At 48.1% G+C, this 18822-nt stretch overlaps 2 protein-coding genes across 2 annotated transcripts in view; one reads left to right on the top strand and one right to left on the bottom strand.

Annotated features, from left to right (window-relative positions):
- Positions 1–251: 251 nt before the first annotated feature.
- ptp4a1 (protein tyrosine phosphatase 4A1) lies at positions 252–8382 on the top strand. The gene is made up of 6 exons (XM_061727505.1): positions 252–391; positions 3914–4625; positions 4757–4849; positions 5904–6034; positions 6452–6526; positions 7195–8382. Exons 2-6 carry the CDS (start codon positions 4521–4523, stop codon positions 7310–7312), a joined length of 522 nt encoding a protein of 173 aa, XP_061583489.1. The 5' UTR covers positions 252–391; positions 3914–4520; the 3' UTR covers positions 7313–8382.
- Positions 8383–10366: 1984 nt separating this feature from the next.
- The window catches only part of col9a1a (collagen, type IX, alpha 1a), a 39584-nt gene continuing 31128 nt past the window's right edge, over positions 10367–18822 (bottom strand). Inside the window, exon 32 of the mRNA XM_061727493.1 lies at positions 10367–10976. Coding sequence (XP_061583477.1) covers positions 10771–10976 — 206 coding nt within the window. The 3' untranslated portion in view covers positions 10367–10770. The remainder of the gene's footprint in view (positions 10977–18822) is intronic.

Below are 18822 nucleotides of genomic sequence, written 5' to 3'. Positions count from 1 at the left end.
TGTACTTTTTAAATAGGACCCCAGGAAGACTAGCCTGGCGTTTGTGCGTCGGCTAATGGGGATCCTTAACAAACATAAACATAAACATAAATAAGGTTAAGGTTCTACATAATTTCAAATCCCTCTCCAACTTATTCCCTTATTGCCTTAGTGGCGTGATTGCAGCAGTTTTATTTCTTTCCTGCAAGCCTGGTGTTTTATTGTGAAGGTCCGCCGGAAGCGTCCCGCGGGCTCATCCTCCCTTTCCCGCGTCGTCCTGCGGCGTCAGCAGACCTCGGCTCAGCTCGGAGCGGCGACGGACTGGATGGTCAAAACCCGTTAATGACTGGACGTTTTTCTGGGGACCGGCTGTATGATCAAGCTACAATCTTCAATGAGTAAGCATATCCCAGTAAGTATCGCATTCCTTTCCGTTCTTCCTCCTCTCACCACAGACATGTTTGATCAGTTATGGTTAAATCTGTGGCCTCCGTCAGCGTCTCTACGGGTAAAAATCACGGCCTGGCGGCCGCATCGCCTCGTCTCAAATCACCGAATTCACTGCAAAACACCCCCCTTCTTATCTGCGGTTGACGTGGACTGACTGGACTGGACTGGTCTCGTGTGGTTAATTAAAGGGGATTTAAATGTTTAAATGTGGGCGTCGTGCTGAGAGCAGCCCCGGCCGGCTGGGACCGGCTACTTAAGCTGCGTTCCATTTGTCCTCGGAAGTCAGAAGTTCCCAGTCGGAATTTTCAACTGGAACGCCCCTCGAAGTGGGATTTCCTACTGGGAAAGTGGGAGAAGCTTCACCACCCCCGAGTTACCATTCAAAGATGGCTGCCATTCCCAGTTCCCAGTCCGATTTCCTAGGTAAATGGAACGCAGCATTACTGGAGGTTCCTTTCGCTAAACATCCCCGCACCTGGGGCCAAGTAGCTCAAAAACATACATGGAAAATTATTTTATCCTTTCCACCAAAGCGGCTGTGCTGTTATGTAAGCGAGGCGTGGATTGCCGTGTGTTATGTCGGGCCTAACGGAGCGATGATGGCGGTGTCTGGCCGACACAAAGGACGGAGCTCGGGGCTTCACACCTGCTGCAGGAGACCGGGACTGCGGTAACAAATACAGACGTGTGTGTCCGACCTTCCCCCTCTCCTTTAGCCAGGTAGGGCCCGAGCCTGCTCCGCCGGGAACAGCGGACCCTGAAGCGGCTCAGGGCCGGTTCACGGTACGCCGGAGAAACGAGCTCCGCGGCGGGGAAAAGACGCTCCGCGGCGGCGGAGCGTCTTTTCTCCGCCGGGGAGCTCGTTTCTCCAGTCCATTTGGTCCTGTGTGTGTGTGTGTGTGTGTGTGTGTGTGTGTATTTGCCTGTGAATGTGTGTGTGTGTTTGCCTGTGAGTGTGCGTGAGGCTCCTGTTCTGGCTGGATAGAACCTGCTCATGACAGCTCTCTCTCTCTGCAGGGCAGCGCCTTGTTCCCCCAGTTTAAGCTTCTACATTGATGGGAATTAAAGACACATTTAATCTCAGTCACTTCCAGCTGATTGTGTGGAAGCGATTGTTAGGGTATAAATGGATTTTGATTTGGATCACCTGCTTCTAAATGCTTATGGGCTCATTGCTGCCTCTTTACCTCAATGATTGATTTACTTTTAAAGATGGTGCCGTTGCTGCTGTCGTCAGGGTCACTTTATCTCTGATTCTGAAGAGCTTCTGATATTGGGTATCGTGGATTTGTGTCAAGGGCTACATTGCTATCTCTCTGCATACGTCACATACCGACTGGAGTGAGATCATATATGACATTACTCAGAACAACTGAGTCACAGCATTTAATCCATGTTGGTAGTTGTCATTTTATATCCCTAAACATTCCAGTTATGTTGAAAAATGTTCACTTAAACATACAGTATTATGACAGTCTCAACATTTTTACTCTAATTAGGAAATTGGTCAAATAAAACAGTGAATCTTTGTTGTATTTTGGTATGTCTTCCTTCTATTTTGACCGATGATAGTTTATGGAGGCTGCAGATTTTTAGCGAAGCCTCTGGTCAATTTCTGATGCCACATTTTGGGGGTACCTTCCCCCCTTGTGTGATAACATATCCGTTTTAAGATGAGAAAATAATGTGCAGATTTTGTTGTTTCAACTTAACATTATTCGAAAGTAAACATTTCAAATACTTGTCAGTTTAATATATTTTAAAATCAAAAACATTGCATCAATCAGCAGTGGGAGTTGGAGAGCCCCGAGCTTCCTCTCCTCCAGCCCCGGGGACTGCAGCATTCCCAACCCGGCTGAGATCAAATCTCTTTGTGGCCCCGGGCCCCCCCCAGTCGGACCTGCCCACAGCAGCTCCGGGGCCGGCGTCCAAGAGTCGGTGACTGCGTTTCCATGCATCAATAACTCTTTTAAAACCCCAATATTGGCAATAACCCGAATTTGCACGTCCATGTAAACACCAATAACCCCTTTGAATAACCAGAATTTGCTCATATTCAAGTTTAAAAAAAACCTGAACATGACCCCTGGGTTACTCCTTTTAAACCTGAATATTGGGTCATGTAAACACCTAACAGAATATCCCCATCAAACGGAACAGGAATCTGTTTTCTGCTCATGCTCTGTTCACAAGAAATCCTGGTCTTTTGAGTCCAGGAAGTTCTTCTAAACACGGAGAAACCAAGACCAGGAGGAGACTAATCACTTCATAAATGTAATGAAGGACACTTTCAGCCACCACTTTACCACATGACACCAAACTTGTCTGCCCCTCCCACAGTGGGTGGACAAATGAACTGGCCCCTCATGGCCACCCGTCCCCCACAAACCAGTCCCTCCCCCCTAAACCAGCTCCAGGGTGGGATCCCAGGAACTGACCCCCAGGCGGAGATGCTCCTTGTTTTAACTTGGGTATACGTGTTCTTCCCAACTGCTCTTTTCCTGGTCTGCTCCCCAGCATTGATCTGCCCTGGGAGAGCCTGGGAGAGCCTATCAGGGGCAATCGTCTCCAATATCAGTCTACCTCCACTTGAAATGTTCTTAAATCAAAACTGCAGTGGTTATTTTATTTAAACCTTGCAACAGTGATGATAGTTGTATCACTCCTGTTAAACAATAAACTAAACATCTAATTTTGCGTCATTCGCTGTCTCATGTCAGGAAGAAAATCGGATATTGTAAAAGTTTGGACTTTGAGATTAGATAAGACACTTTAAAACGTCACCATGGCCTTTGGGAACGTGGGATGTTTGATCTTCGGAATTTGGTGACGAATGTCGGAAACGGATCGACACAAAGGAAAATCGATTTTTGTCCAAACAGTGGAAGTTTACAGGACTGTCTCAGAAAATTAGAATATTGTGATAAAGTTCTTTATTTTCTGTAATGCAATTACAAAAACAATAATGTCATACATTCTGGATTCATTACAAATCAACTGAAATATTACAAGCCTTTTATTATTTTAATATTGCTGATTATGGTTTACAGTTTAAGATTAAGATTCCCAGAATATTCTAAATCTTTTGAGATAGGATATTTTAGTTTTCTTAAGATGTAAGCCATGATCAGCAATATTAAAATAATAAAAGGCTTGCAATATTTCAGTTGATTTTTAATGAATCCAGAATGTATGACATTTTTGTAATTGCATTACAGAAAATCACAATATTCTAATTTTCTGAGACAGTCCTGTATATTTATCATCAGGAAGCACAAATCCTTTAATTAGTCATTTAGATTAATTATTAGAGTTAGTAATGGTCGATAATGAAAAAATAATTGTATTACTCGTGTTGGAGAACTGTTCATCAGTTGCATTTTAGTTTAAATCAATATTTCAAAGCTAACACATGTGTATAACAGACTAAACCAAGTGGCTTCATCACGTCCTCCTCTCTTTTCCTCCTCTCTCTGTCCTGCAGCAGTTCTGTGGTGTTCTGGGTCACACATTTATGGAGTTTCTGAAGGGCAGTGGAGACTACTGCCAGGCTCAGCACGCTGCGTATGCAGACAAGTGAACAGCCAAACTTGCCATTGATCTGACGCACTTGAGCCACAGGAAGGACCCCGGAGCGTTGGCAGGACCGGGGCGCCTCCCAGAACCAGCGGTAACTCGGCCTGGATGGGGTAACTTCACCTGCTGCACACTGCCCTCGTCGGCTTCCTCCTGGCCACAATCAAGGTGGAACCAGCCTTTTTTACTTCCTTTTCTTTTCTTTTATCCCCAAGGAGAGGGTTTTCAGTTGCTTTCCTAATCGGTTGACCTTTTTTCGGCAGCGAGCTCCCCGAGCCTACTCGCCGTCTTTTGGTTTGTGTTTGATTGTCGTTGGTTTTTTCTCTCCCCCATATCATTTTTTTTTCACCTTCCCAACCTCAAGAATATCGGAGGATTTTTGTTTTTCGGCTGCACGAAGCTCACTGAACATTTGTGTTTGACATTCCCTCCGAGTATAACTGTTTACAAAGTATTTTTACTCTGTGGAGTACATCTTGGTTTTGTTTTTGCATTTTTGTTTTAACGTTGTCAAAATGGCTCGAATGAACAGACCCGCCCCTGTTGAGATCACCTACAAAAATATGAGGTTCCTCATTACCCACAATCCCACCAACGCCACCCTGAACAAGTTCATCGAGGTAAGCACGATGTTTAAGGTGGTTAAATGTTCAACAATAGATCCAGCTAAAGCTCCAGTGATGCTGCGGATCTCTCTGCATTATACACTTTGTTTTGGTCCTCGCTGATAACATGCCAATATTTGTCCCAGGAGCTGAAGAAGTACGGAGTCACCACCTTAGTGAGAGTTTGTGAGGCCACCTATGACGCCACGCTGGTAGTGAAGGAGGGAATCCAGGTCCTGGTGAGTTTAAAACCCTCCCTTTTGGGACTGTTGATTCAAACCATGACAAAAGCTGGATTTAGGTCTTTTCTTTGTTCAGAATTTCTTTCAAAAACATGCGTTGTCAACTTAGGTTGTCTTTATTTTCCTCTTTCCATCATTAAAACTCAAAAATGGAGCAAAAGTACGATAAAGATGTTAATCTGTGGATTTGTAGGACTGTCCATGCATACAGAAGAATAAAGAACACAAATAGCTTGAAGCATTTGTGGACCGTGATCTTCATCCTGGTGATGAAAAAGTGATTTTTACTATAGCTGGGTGGAGAAGAACATCATCATCATCATGAATCTTTATTTCGGCTTGTACGCACTTTTTGCAGAACAAGATGAAAAGGAAAAAAAAAAAATTTCTTTTGCCGAAAAGCTGTAGCTGAAGCCGTAGCTTATAGTGCCTACACCTTTTTCTTATGATCAGCAAAAATATGAGACATTAGCTTTTACTCCGTGGAAACAAACAATACATAAAGAAGACAAAAATAAGTAAGAAAAAATATAAAATTGACGTTTCACATTCTAGAATGTTTTTGATAGTATACTTTATAATTATAGTGTTTTATATTCATTTACAGTATTTTCTTTAAACAATTTCTTAAACTTGAGGATAGAACGACACATTTTTAGGTTGTTATTACAACTATTCCATATTTCTCTAGCCTTAACTGATGTCCATCTCTTTTTAATATTAATTCTTGCTGTCGTCATCTCAACCATGAGTTTCCCCCTCAGGTCCTAGCGGGTTTCTTTTATCTGGAAAAGGTCCTGAATGCAGTTTGGACATCGTTCACTCATCAAAATAATCTAAGTGTACTGTTGACAATAATTGAATATTGTAGTTATATTTTCTATCTGGGAACATGTAATATGTTATTAGAAATCCTAGTGTGACTGAAGCTTCAGATTCGGAGGACAGAGCCGCTCCACAGGTGTTCCTCCTTTACAGCCATCTTTTGTTTTGGTTTCCAAGAAACTGGCCCGGTGACATAATTTCCTCCTTTTTGTTGTTGCTCTTCTAGGATTGGCCGTTCGACGACGGCGCTCCTCCCTCCAACCAGATCGTGGATGATTGGCTGAACCTGCTGAAGCTGAAGTTCAGGGAGGAGCCGGGCTGCTGCATCGCTGTCCACTGTGTGGCGGGCCTTGGGAGGTGAGCCGGCGCTGCCGCTGCCGCGGGGCTTACATTCCCCTGGGCGGGATAACCGTGACCTCCGGGGCCCAGACAAGCCAGATAAAATATACAGCTGGAAGCCTCCCTTCTGTTTAGACAGGTTTTATCAATTAAAGCCACTTACTCGAGCTTCTCAAAGGCAAGAACCTCCTTCTTTTTAGTGTTTTCAATCGTTGTAAACTGGAGTTCTGCTTAAATAAGGATTTTCCCCCAGTTTTTTTTTATTAAGTATGATGTAGAAAGATTTCCAATTGTCTTGCTTAGCGTTACGTCTGTTGCTGCACATTTCTATTTTGAATCAAGGGTTTCCAACTCCCCTCGTTGAGACGGCTGTGTGAATAAACTTGGTTCCAGTTTCTCTTGTCTCAGTCTCGTCCCCGTGTTCTCTTCCTGCAGAGCTCCTGTTCTGGTGGCGCTTGCATTGATCGAGTGTGGGATGAAGTATGAAGATGCTGTCCAGTTCATTCGACAGTAAGTTTATCTGTGAAAAGCTCAGAGCAGAGTCGCAGGAATACTGGGGCGTTTCTGGAGATCTGCTGCCGCTTCCTGCCAAGTCAAGGAAACAACAGGATTGCAGCTGCATCCTCGTCTGAGACCAAAGCCCTTGAATGAACAGGACTGTCTCAGAAAATTAGAATATTGTGATAAAGTTCTTTATTTTCTGTAATGCAATTTATATAAAAAAAAAAAAAAAAAAAAAATGTCATACATTCTGGATTCATTACAAATCAACTGAAATATTGCAAGCCTTTTATTTTAATATTGCTGATTATTGCTTACAGTTTAAGATTAAGATTCCCAGAATATTCTAATGTTTTGAGATAGGATATTTGAGTTTTCTTAAGCTGTAAACCATGATCAGCAATATTAAAATAATAAAAGGCTTGTAATATTTCAGTTGATTTGTAATGAATCCAGAATGTATGACATTTTTGTTTTTGTAATTGAATTACAGAAAATCACAATATTCTAAATTTCTGAGACAGTCCTGTATCTTACGGAAAATGATCTAACTATAATCTTTGTTAAAGGATGAAATATCCAATCCTGCGGTCGTGGGCCGGGTGTTACGCTGAGAAAATGCCAGTTTTTCCCAGGATGGCTGCTGAACTGAGCTCGTCTTCTGCCGTGTCTTCCAGGAAACGTCGAGGAGCGTTCAACAGCAAACAGCTGTTCTACCTGGAGAAATATCGTCCAAAGATGCGCCTGCGCTTCAAAGATTCCAACGGCCATCGCAATAACTGCTGCATCCAGTAGAGCCAAACCCCTCGCCGCGCCAGCGCCCCTCACTACAGACGAGCTCAACTCAACCTCGCAAGTTTATCACCTGGCAGGCTTGTTTTTTCTTGTTTTTCTTTTGTTGGTGTATGTTTTAATTCTTCTTTCTTTCTTTAACATGTCAACTTTACTTTAGAAAACCAAGCAACCCTCCTCCCCCCCCCTACCAGGCTCAAATCAACCGTCAAAGTTACAGAAACATGTGTGACCCACATTTTCTCTTCAGATCCCAAACAAGAGGGAATAAAGCAGACTAAGAGCGGGCCATGCTGGATTGTGTATAGCTGTCAGTGTTGGCTTAATTGTTGTCTGCAAGTGCGTCCCTAAGGTTCTGATCGGCCCCTGCATATACATTGAAAATAAGCATTACAGGAAACAAGAAAACAAAAATATTAATATTTTCGCAGTTATTTGTATTCTATTCAAGTTTAAATTTCTGTTCGAGTGACTAGAAAGTGGTATGCCTTCCTTCAAATCAAATAGATCATCCATAAATGCCTTACAATCGAGTGGAACCAAGGCAATCGAGGCAGGAGTCGACTCCCGCCGGTATTTCGAAAAGGTGTTTCATTTTTCTACTTGGAACAAAAAAAAACCTAAACTGTTGCCTTCGTCTTGAGCAGGAAGTCTTAGACACACTTATGCCCTTTCAGTAACTATTTTTACTATAAATTGCTTGTTGCAATATTTGTCAATTGAAAGTCTAGAAATGTGTTTTCTTTATCAAGCTTTCTGTTTACTAATTAAACTGCCATGTTAAAATGTGATCTTTTACGTTCCACTTTTATTTCTTTTGTTTTTGCTTCAAACTGGACTTCCAACGTCAGCGATATTTTGTATGCCTTTTTATTTGATGTCTGTAACTTAAGACTTGGATACTTGATGATTTTATGTATTTGAAAATGTGTACTATTATTATTAGGTTGGCTATTTATACTATCAATGGATGTTTGAATTAGTACAGTGAGCGATTAAAGTTGTACCTGTTCACCAACTTGTTAGAGTACATTAAATGAAACACTGAAAAGCAACAAAAGAAACTGTCATTGAGTTCACACGTGCACACACGGCGGTCTTCATGGTTGGAAGAGGTGAATTAGTCAAACTGTGGGTTGTCTCTTGCAACAACGGTCACATTTACACCACGTCACATCACAGAGTAAAATAGTTAAAGCTACAGTGGACGTGCAGAGGTGACGGAGAGGCTTGTGGAATCAAAGATGGAAGAGAAGCTGAGAGGAAGCAACCATGAAACAAAATGAATGTTGGTGTTTGTGTAACCTCCAGACCTGTAGGGGGCTCTGCAGAGTTAAATACTACAGTTACATTTCAGATCAGTTTGCGCAGCACTTTCACTCATGTCACATTAAATGAGTTCAGTTAAACTGCAGTTTAAATGTGTCTCTACTGATGACCATTTTTACTTTGACAAATATAATCCAGGCATCCATTTTCTACGGAGAAAGATGTATTCAGCTCAGACGGTTGGTTTTCCTGCACATGAGCAGAATGTTGTGTGGAAAAGGACATGCATGGTCACTTCTGTGGAATCAGCCAGATTGATGGTCTAAATCAGGAGTGTCAAATGTGCGGCCCGTGGGCCGCACGCGGCCCGAGAGAGGTTTTCATGCGGCCCGCCAGAAGTTTCCAACGCAAAAAAACGAAATGTTAATTTACTAAAAAGGAAGGCATAAATAATTGCCATGAATCGCAGCATATCCCATAATATATTTCTTCTACAAATCCATTGTTATTCCACAAAGAGAGCAGTTTGACATTTTTTTAGTTTTCTAGAATGCATTTGCCGATTTTATTTCTTTGTAGACGGTCGTTTATTTTTATTAACTGACTACTATATATTTTCGCAGGAAAAATATCACTGCTAAAAAAGATGATAGAAGATATTTATTCGGAGAATTTCAGTTTTGAATACGAGGATAGTGACAAAGTAAAACAGTTAAAAGAGAAGTGCTGACTTTTTTGGCACACTGGGGTAAATATCCGCGCCAATTTTTAAAAATAAATACACTTAATTGTACTGGAAAAATCTCTAAATCAGAAAGAAACACTCTCGGATGTAATAAGAAAGATTTTGCTTTTAATTAAATTTCCTATAAAAAAAGCGAAATATAAAAAAAACATACTTGTTTCTGTTTATCTTTGTAAAATGATATTAAAAGTATCTTACATAATTTGAAAAAAAACGAGAAATTTCAAGAAAAGATCCTGAAGAAATATATTTGACATAATTAGAGTGTAAACAAAGTGCATATTTCCTTTAAAATTAACTAAACTGATATTGGATTAGATAACAATAGTAAGAAAAAAAACATTTCCGCACCGTTTTTGTTATTTTGAGAAAAAAATTGGTCAAATCCGGCCCCGCCAAGCAAAATGAGTTTGACACCCCTGGTCTAAATGTTCAAATGTCCTCAGCACTGGTCTGCGTACAGCACTGACGCGTTATCACCACAACGCCGTCCACAGGAACAACAGCACACACCTGTTGTGTTTCTGACACAATAGTTTCCAAATCCTTGGACTTTACACCCATTTTTATTGAACTAATGAACTGCTTCGATATAAACAGGGCGAAACACACATCTACCAATGACTGAACAAATCAGTAGGGAAAGGGAAACAGTTTAAAATAAATTGATTGGCATTTCTGACAGATTCAGAGAGGGGACACGAACATTTAACGTTTATTCTGATTGTTCCTCTTGTAGTTAATGTCTTATATAAATAACAACCAGGACAGAAAGAGGAATGGAAGTCCTCACCTAACGTGTTGTTTCTGACTGTTCACACTCATACAAAACATGCAAGAGGTTATCAAAATGTGTTTATTTCCTCCTTTGTACAACTTGAAGATGTCACGTGGAACGTTGATATAATAAATAAGAAGTCATATAAAACTACCCGAAGGCTTTCCCCCGTCAGCCAGGGGACCACACATGTCCTACGTTTAGGTGAGAAGGTTAAACGGGGAGATAAGTGTATAAACAACTTAGATACTCACAAACACACGTATGATATCCAAGAATGTAATTTGCATATTGACACATTTACATAAACGTACAGGAAAACAGAAAGTCTTGTCTGGTTCTTTGGAAGGAAATGGAGCGGGTAGCTTTGTACATTTACAGTAGGTGCTTCACTTTTCTCAAATACAATTTAGTCCTTTAATTTTACAGTACAAAGATGGCAAAACTGAGGTAAGGAAGCATTTTATGCAAAGGAGTTTTAAAAGTCGATGGGTGTTGTTGGGTGTCCACATTGATGTCAGTTTACAACCACAAAGATGGCTTAAAAGAGAAATCATACAAACCAAGTGATAAAAACCCAAATGGAGCAATCTCCCCAGGAGCGGTGGTTTCTGCTCCAGTCTCTCAGCTCTGCTCCGGCCCCGGCCCTGCCCTGGCCCCGGCCCCGGCTCACATGTCGTTGGGGCCCTTCATGCCGGAGTCCTTGGCAGAGATGGGGGACGCCACGGCGGGCAGGACGCACTGTGACGGCTCGCAGTAGCTGTTGAGGCCGGGGGGCCCCGGGGGGCCGGGCACGCCGTTGGTCCCGGGGGCCCCGCGGGGGCCCCTCTCCCCATCACGGCCCTCGCTGCCGTAGGCCGCCCGGCCGGGGTCACCTGCAGGAGAGAGGAGCAGAGAGGAGTCGGTGATCACAGAAACAGAACTCCGTAACCAGTACTGGAGTTGAGGGGGGATGGCATCCCCCCCTGAAATAAAAATGGTCCAAATCATCCCCCCTGAAATAAAAATGGTCCAAATCATCCCCCCCTGAAATAAAAACGGTCCAAATCATCCCCCCCTGAAATAAAAACAGTCCAAATCATCCCTGCCATCCCCCCTTTCCATCCCTTATGTCATTTCATCAATGAATGTGGTTTTACTGCTATTTCAACATTTAGAGTCATCACCAGAAAAATAACACCAGAAAAATAACTTATTTGACAATTTTCACCTGTTTCAAGTAAATTTTCAGTTGAAATAAGTAGAAAAATCTGCCAGTGGAACAAGTTCTATTTCGTCCCTACTGACCGCCAGGCGGTGCTGTAAGCACTGGATATCTTCCCTCGCGCATGCGCATGTCGAGTACAATACCAACAATGTCACGTCACCCGTGACCCCTGCATGACCCCCGGAAGGGTATATCTTCCGGCGTCAGCATGGGATCGACTCCTTATTCTTCTCGCATCGCGCGTCTGAAGTACAGGACGGAAATAGGAGCTTTGTGAAGCTTCTTCCTTTCCTCCCTAAGAAACCGCCGGCCTCTGTGCAGCTTCGTGCCATTCAGGTAGGAGTAACGATTTTTTTCGTCCTCCGAGGAGCTGTGGCTGCGCGGTATTGATGGTGTCGGGTTGCGGCGGCGTCTCCCCGCCCCGCCCCACAGCACAGCTGATAGAAGGTAAGCTGTCAGCTGTGCCTGACACCTGGTCACAATCTGCGCAGGGAGACAGCGTTTCGCTTCCTCTCCCCACTTTATTAATGTGACATTATTTTTTCCTTGCAGATTATTTTTTTCTTTTGAAAAAAAAAAAAAAAAAAGGAAAAAAAAAGAAGACAGAAAAGGATTATTTTTTTCTTTTGAAAAAACAATACAAACACCTTTTTTGGTCTTTCTTACAGCCGTGGTGAAGGCCATGCCCCTCTCCCACCGGCTCATTTGTGGTGACGGCAGCGTTTCGCTCCCTCTCCCACTTTATTAATGTGACAACATTATTTTTTCCTTGCAGATTATTTTTTTCTTTTGAAAAAAAAAAAAAAAAAAGGAAAGAAACGAGAGAGGATTGTTCTCTTCTTTTTGAGTAAAGACACCTATTTTTGCCTTTTCTCATAGCCGTGGTGACGGCAGCGTGGCCCTCCCCTCTCCCGCCTGCATATTGGCGGTGACGGCAGCGTGCTCGCTGTGGTGACGGCAGCGTTTCCGCTCCCCTCTCCCACTGACACACCTGTGTTGACGGTAGCGTGGCCCTCCCCTCTCCCGCCTGTATATTGGCGGTGACGGCAGCGTGCTCGCTGTGGTGACGGCAGCGTTTCCGCTCCCCTCTCCCACTGACACCTACGTGGTGATGGCGGCTCGTCCGCTCCCTCTCCCACCGGCACATCCGTGGTGACGGCAGCGTGACCGCTCCCCTCTCCCACCGACACATTCGTGTGGACGGCAGCGTGACCGTTCCCACCGACACATTCGTGTGGACGGCAGCGTGTCCGCTCGTCTCTCCTACCAGCACATCCGTGGTGACGGCAGCGTGTCCGCTCCCTCTCCCACTGACACATCCGTGCTGACGGTAGCGTGGCCGCTCCTCTCTCCCACCGGCATATTGGTGGTGACGGCAGCGTGCTCGCTGTGGTGACGGCAGCGTTTCCGCTCCCCTCTCCCACTGACACATCCGTATTGGCGGTAGCGTGGCCCTCCCCTCTCCCGCCGGCACATTGGCGGTGATGGCAGCGTGCTCGCTGTGGTGACGGCAGCGTTTCTGCTCCCCTCTCCCACTGACACATCCGTGCTGACGGTAGCGTGACCGCTCCCCTCTCCCGCCAGCATATTGGTGGTGACGGCAGCGTGCTCGCTGTGGTGACGGCAGCGTTTCCGCTCCCCTCTCCCACCGACACCTACGTGGTGATGGCGGCTCGTCCGCTCCCTCTCCCACCGGCACATCCGTGGTGACGGCAGCGTGACCGCTCCCCTCTCCCACCGACACATTCGTGTGGACGGCAGCGTGACCGCTCCCACCGACACATTCGTGTGGACGGCAGCGTGTCCGCTCGTCTCTCCTACCAGCACATCCGTGGTGACGGCAGCGTGTCCGCTCCCTCTCCCACTGACACATCCGTGCTGACGGTAGCGTGGCCGCTCCTCTCTCCCACCGGCATATTGGTGGTGACTGCAGCGTGCTCGCTGTGGTGACGGCAGCGTTTCCGCTACCCTCTCCCACTGACACATCCGTATTGGCGGTAGCGTGGCCCTCCCCTCTCCCGCCGGCACATTGGCGGTGATGGCAGCGTGCTCGCTGTGGTGACGGCAGCGTTTCTGCTCCCCTCTCCCACTGACACATCCGTGCTGACGGTAGCGTGACCGCTCCCCTCTCCCGCCAGCATATTGGTGGTGACGGCAGCGTGCTCGCTGTGGTGACGGCAGCGTTTCCGCTCCCCTCTCCCACCGACACCTACGTGGTGACTGCAGCGCGTCCGCTCCCCTCTCCCACCGGCACATCCGTGGTGACGGCAGCGTGACCGCTCCCACCGACACATTCGTGTGAACGGCAGCGTGTCCGCTCCTCTCTCCTGCCAGCACATCCGTGGCGACCGCAGCGTGTCCGCTCCCTCTCCCACCGGTCGCTGTGATGGAGCGTTCATGCCCAGGGTGCATGGCCGCCCTGGACCCTGCGGATGACCAGGACCTCTGCGTGTCGTGCCTCGGCCCTGAGCAGCGGGGCCGTTGGCCAGCCTCCCCTCATCTCAGCCGGGGTCTTCTCTGAAGCGATCGGCAAAGAGAGTGGTGGGGGCCCCCAAACGACGGCGGATGACGAGCCAGCTCTCCTCGAAGGTAGATCGCTTGGCTGCCGACATGGAGCAGATGAAGGCGCCCCTCCTCAATCTGCAACCTGGTACTGGCCAGGTGGAACCTGCCATGCCAGAGTTTGCTCTGGGGTCGCCACCGCCGCTGCCGGAGGACGCCATCTCCATTGCAGCCTCGGCGAGCCACTTCAACGTGTCATCAGGGGACCCGGCCTCACAGCGCTCGGGGTTCTCCTCGCACTCATCTGCCCAGAGCTCTCGGGAGGGGACGGTTTGTTCCTCCGTGCAGAGCATTATCCGCACTGCCCTGGCACACTTGCAGCCGAATGCACCGCGTGCGGAGGTGGCCTCTAGCGCCTTCCACAGGCGCAATCCTTCTCCGGTGGAATTCACATTCCGTCTTCGTCGGATTTTTTTGAGGGAGCTGCACTCATGCTGGAGAGATGTCACAGCCGGCTGATGACCGTGCTCTGACGGCGATGGAGGACGCTGCTGTGGCTGGTCTCCATCACATGCCCCCCCCATCGAGCCCTCCATTGCAGCACTGATAGTGGCTTCTGATGAGGCTCTGAAGCCAGATCCCAAGTGCCCCTCTACCCAGAGTAGGGTTACTGATGGGCATATTTGTAAGGCTTATGAAACAGCGGCACGCATCGGCCGGCTGGGGAACACCCTTTTTCATCTGCTACTGGCTCTCTCCACCTTCCTGCAGGATGCACAGGTGGATGATTCCACACAGGACATGTGTGACATATCCCTACAGGCTTTTTGCCTCCCAAACGAGGGAACTGGGACGGCTGATGTCCACCCTGGTGCACACGCGCCGTCATGTCTGACTGGCGCAGTCACCCCTGACGGAGACTGCTCGTAGGGTTCTTCGTCAGGCACCGGCAGAACCGGGGGAGCTGTTTGGGGCAACTGCCCTGGAAGCTCTGAACCGCACCGCCCTGGCTGATGAGACCAGGCAGCGGCTGGTGTACCTTCACAGGGGTGCGGCCGCTTCCTGTACACCGGGAGGCCCTTCACCGCCCCCCGGGCCTCGCCCCCGGCCGCCTGCCCACGGCGGCCGGCGCGGCTTTCAGCGGTCTGTGAGTTAGCCTGCTGGTGACTTTCGCCCCCCTGTGCGCGGACCGTCCCACCAGCGTCGGGGCGTTGATCCCGACCGTCGCCCCCCCGGGACGTCCGGAGCCCGGGGGAGACGGCGCTAAGGCCACGGAGCCGGTCGTCAGCTACTTTTCCGGCAGCAGCTCGGTTACTGGGCTGCCTGCTCATTGGGGCCCGGGTGGTTTCCACCCTAGCCCAGGGGTACGTATTGCAGTTCCGACACCGGCCTCCTATCTCCGGCCGGGTTGAGATGACCATCGTCAGAGACCCGGCAAACATTCCGGCTCGGGCTCAGGTGTTGCCCGCCCTACTGGCCAAGAGCGCCATCATGCCGGTGGACCCCCCGCCGCGGCCTGGGGGTTCTACTTGAGCTACTTTCTCGTCAGCAAGAGAGACGACGGACGTCGTCCCATCTTGGACTTGAGGGACCTCGACGAATACATGAAGGTCCTGCCCTTCCGGAGGCTTGACCACAGCAGATGCTCTGCGTTGGTCAGGAGGAAGTGGTTTGCAACTGTGGACCTACAGGGCGCTTGTTTCACGTGCCGGTCGCGGCACGTCACCGGTAGTTCCGGGGGTTCGCCTACCGGGGCCACCGTTGTCGGTTCAGGGTGCTCCTGTGCGGGCTCTCCCTGTCACCGAGGATTTTTTTCACCAGGTGCGTGATGGCAACCCTTGCCCCTCTTATACCTTTGGGCCTGCTGTCGCTACGCCCCCTGCAATGTGGCTGGACAGCCTCGCCTGGATGCCAAGAGGCACGGGCGCAGGCTGGTCAGGGTTTCGCGGGTGTGTGTCTATACCCTTGCACCCTGGAAAGGCGGGACATTCCGGCTGAGGGGTGTGCCCTTAGGCGCTGTCCCCTCCCTGCCGGGAGGCTGTCATCAGTAGTCCTCCCGGGTCCGCACGTGCCACGTCAACGTGCTGGAGCTCTGGGCTCTGCACTTCACACTAACATTTTTTGCAACTCCTGTGGGGGAGGCACGTGCCGGGTCGGTCGGACGGTGTGTCCACTGTTCCTTGATCGGCCACCAGAGGGGGCCCCGACTCTGCACAGCTGCTGCAGGTGTCCCGGGGCCTCCTAGCGTGGACAGCTCCTCGCCTGCCTGGCCTTCGGGCAATGTTCCTGCCCGGAGACAGGAACCGGGTGACGGACTTCCTCTCCCGGCGCAAGCCGCCTTTGCAGAGGGTCCTCCAGAGGGCTCACGGGCTCCTCTTGGTGGCCCCCTTCCGCCCGGGGAAACATAGTTTCCACTGCTGCGGAGGCTCTGCTGCGACACAACATGACGCCCCCCAGAGGGACCGTCTTTTCCAGCCGGGGATTCAGGTTTTGCACCCCGACCCCGTCGTTTTTTGGCTCTGAGTCTGGCCGCTGCGGCGCCCGACCCATTGTTGTCAAGCTGTCCTGAACCCGTCAGGGCTGGCATCTCGAATGCCCATGTGCCTCCCACCCGCCTCTGGTATGAGTGCGAGTGGGGGAGATTCTCTGCCTGGTGTGCAGACGGGGCAGAGGACCCTGTTCTTTGCCCCGTGGCCACGATCCTGGGGTTCCTTTCGGTCCCTCCTGGATGGTGGCCGTGCTCAGTCCACTTTAAGGGTGTATGTGGCGGTCATTTCGTCGCAACATGCCCTGGTTGAGAGTGCCACCGGCTGGTTTCTCTTTCTCAGGGGGGCTCGGAGGCTGCGCCCCCCCCCCCGCCCGATGGCCCCGGTTTTCGATTCCATTCGATTTTTATATAGCGTCTAATACAACAGATGTTGTCTCTAGACGCTTTCCAGAGAACCTGAACATAAACGTACATATAAACCCCGAGCAGTGTGGGACCTGCCCATGGTGCTAGGTGCCCTCTCTTCTCCACCCTTTTGGGCCCTTGGCCCGGGTGGGCCTGAAGTGGCTCTCTATGGAGATAGCTTTTCTCCTCGCCATGACATCGGCGAGTCGATGAGTTACATGCCCTGTCAGTCAGCTCAGGGGCTACGTTGTGGCCGAACGTGGCGTTCCTGCCCTAGGTCCTGCAGAGAGTGGGCCGAGCCCTTTGTGCCCCGTACGGGCCCTTGCTGCTCATGCTACCGCGCCTGTGCGACGGTCGGAGCAGCTTGTTCTCTGCCATGGTGGCCCCAACAGGGGGCGTGCTGTTTCTGGACAGCGCCGTCCCACTGGGTGGTGGACACCGTCGAGCGCACCCACAGGGCCAGTGGCCGCCCCTTACCAGTGGGGGTGAGGTGCCACTCGACCAGAAGCGTCGCAGCTTCTTGGCTGCCCTGCAGGGGGTGCCTCTGGAGGACATCTGCACCGCGACTTCATGGACGTCGCCAGACACGTTCTCCAGGTTTTACCGGATCAATGTCGCCACTCCCCAACCATTGGGCGTGGTTCTACTCCCGGGTCCTTCTGCCCCTGGTCAGTGAGGTATGTGACCGGGATCCTACTTGACATTGTTGGTATTCGTCATCCAGTGCTTACAGCACCGCCTGGCGGTCAGTAGGGACGAAATAGAACGAAAGTTACGCCTGTAACTACGGTTCTATGAGTCCCGGATGACCGCCAGGCCTGCCGGTCACTCCGAATCCTCGTGCTCTCGCGAGAAGATTCTAGGAGTCCATCCCATGCTGACGCCGGAAGATATACCCTTCCGGGGGTCATGCAGGGGTCACGGGTGACGTGACATTGTTGGTATTGTACTTGACATGCGCATGCGCGAGGGGAGATATCCAGTGCTTACAGCACCGCCTGGCGGTCATCCGGGACTCATAGAACCGTAGTTACAGGCGTAACTTTCGATTTATCTTCTCATTACAAGCAAAAAATCTTGTTCCACTGGCAGATTTTTCTACTTATTTTAAGTGAAAATCTACTTGAAACAGGTTAAATTGTTTTTTTTTTCAGTGATGAGTCTTGTTTTAAGTGTAATGAGATTTATTTACTAAAATGAGACATTTTAACTAGAAATAAGACAAATATTCTTGTTAAGATTGTGAGTTTTTGCAGTGATCCATTTACTTATCCTGTGAAGGACAGAGTCATATTGATAAGTTCAGAAAAGTGTTTTTTATTGTTGTGTTTTGATGTATTTGATGTAAGCCCAGTGGATATTTAAAGCTTACAGAAGGCTGCATTTAACTGCTGCTATGTCATTCCTGCAGTATTTCTGCAGGTGTTTTGGTCACTGCTATTATTTGTAATATATTATATTATTTATATTCAGCACAAATTATCTGTCCCCATATGATCAAATCCACCATCGCCCCTGATTTTTTTTTACAACTCCAGTACTGTCCGTAACCATCATGTCCTTTATGAGATGATGGTTGTGTTTGAACCATTTTCATCCTGTTAGTGAATATAACAGCTTAGTCGGCTGCTGCTGCATCACCGGGTCAGCAGACCATGTAGTTGCAACAGCAGCAAGAGAGGAAAAAAAACCCGCTAGAATAAGCCAGAGATGGGAGATTATCTGCTTGTCTAAAATATATTGATTATTTTTTAGCCTAAATATGAACTATTGAGCCTTTCATAGGATCATACAGCAATATGAAGAGCTCTCGGCTTCGTTTGATCCCTGTTGGTTGCAAAACAGCAAGATGGCTTCCCGTCCCCAGGTGTATTATGGGTAAAAGTGAAAAAAAGTGGAAAAGGTCACTTTTTGTATCTGTACCAATCTCAATATTTCATGATTAATAATCTCAATGTTTCATGATCCATAATCTCAATGTTTCATGATTAATAATCTCAATGTTTCATGATTAATAATCTCAATGTTTCATGATTAATAATCTCAATGTTTCATGATCCATAATCTCAATGTTTCATGATTAATAATCTCAATGTTTCATGATTAATAATCTCAATGT

Source organism: Cololabis saira, chromosome 1 (genome assembly GCF_033807715.1).
Source record: "Cololabis saira isolate AMF1-May2022 chromosome 1, fColSai1.1, whole genome shotgun sequence".
Classification (NCBI taxonomy): domain Eukaryota; kingdom Metazoa; phylum Chordata; class Actinopteri; order Beloniformes; family Belonidae; genus Cololabis; species Cololabis saira.
The sequence above is the reverse complement of the archived record's forward strand: the minus strand, read 5'-3'. Positions and strand labels throughout refer to the sequence as shown.

Excerpts from the sequence above, each read along its gene's own strand:
- ptp4a1 (XM_061727505.1), top strand. The coding sequence starts at position 4,521 with ATGGCTCGAATGAACAGACCCGCCCCTGTTGAGATCACCTACAAAAAT. Across the intron at positions 4,850-5,903 it reads AGGAGGGAATCCAGGTCCTG|GATTGGCCGTTCGACGACGG; the intron begins GTGAGTTTAAAA and ends TTGCTCTTCTAG. Across the intron at positions 6,527-7,194 it reads GCTGTCCAGTTCATTCGACA|GAAACGTCGAGGAGCGTTCA; the intron begins GTAAGTTTATCT and ends CGTGTCTTCCAG.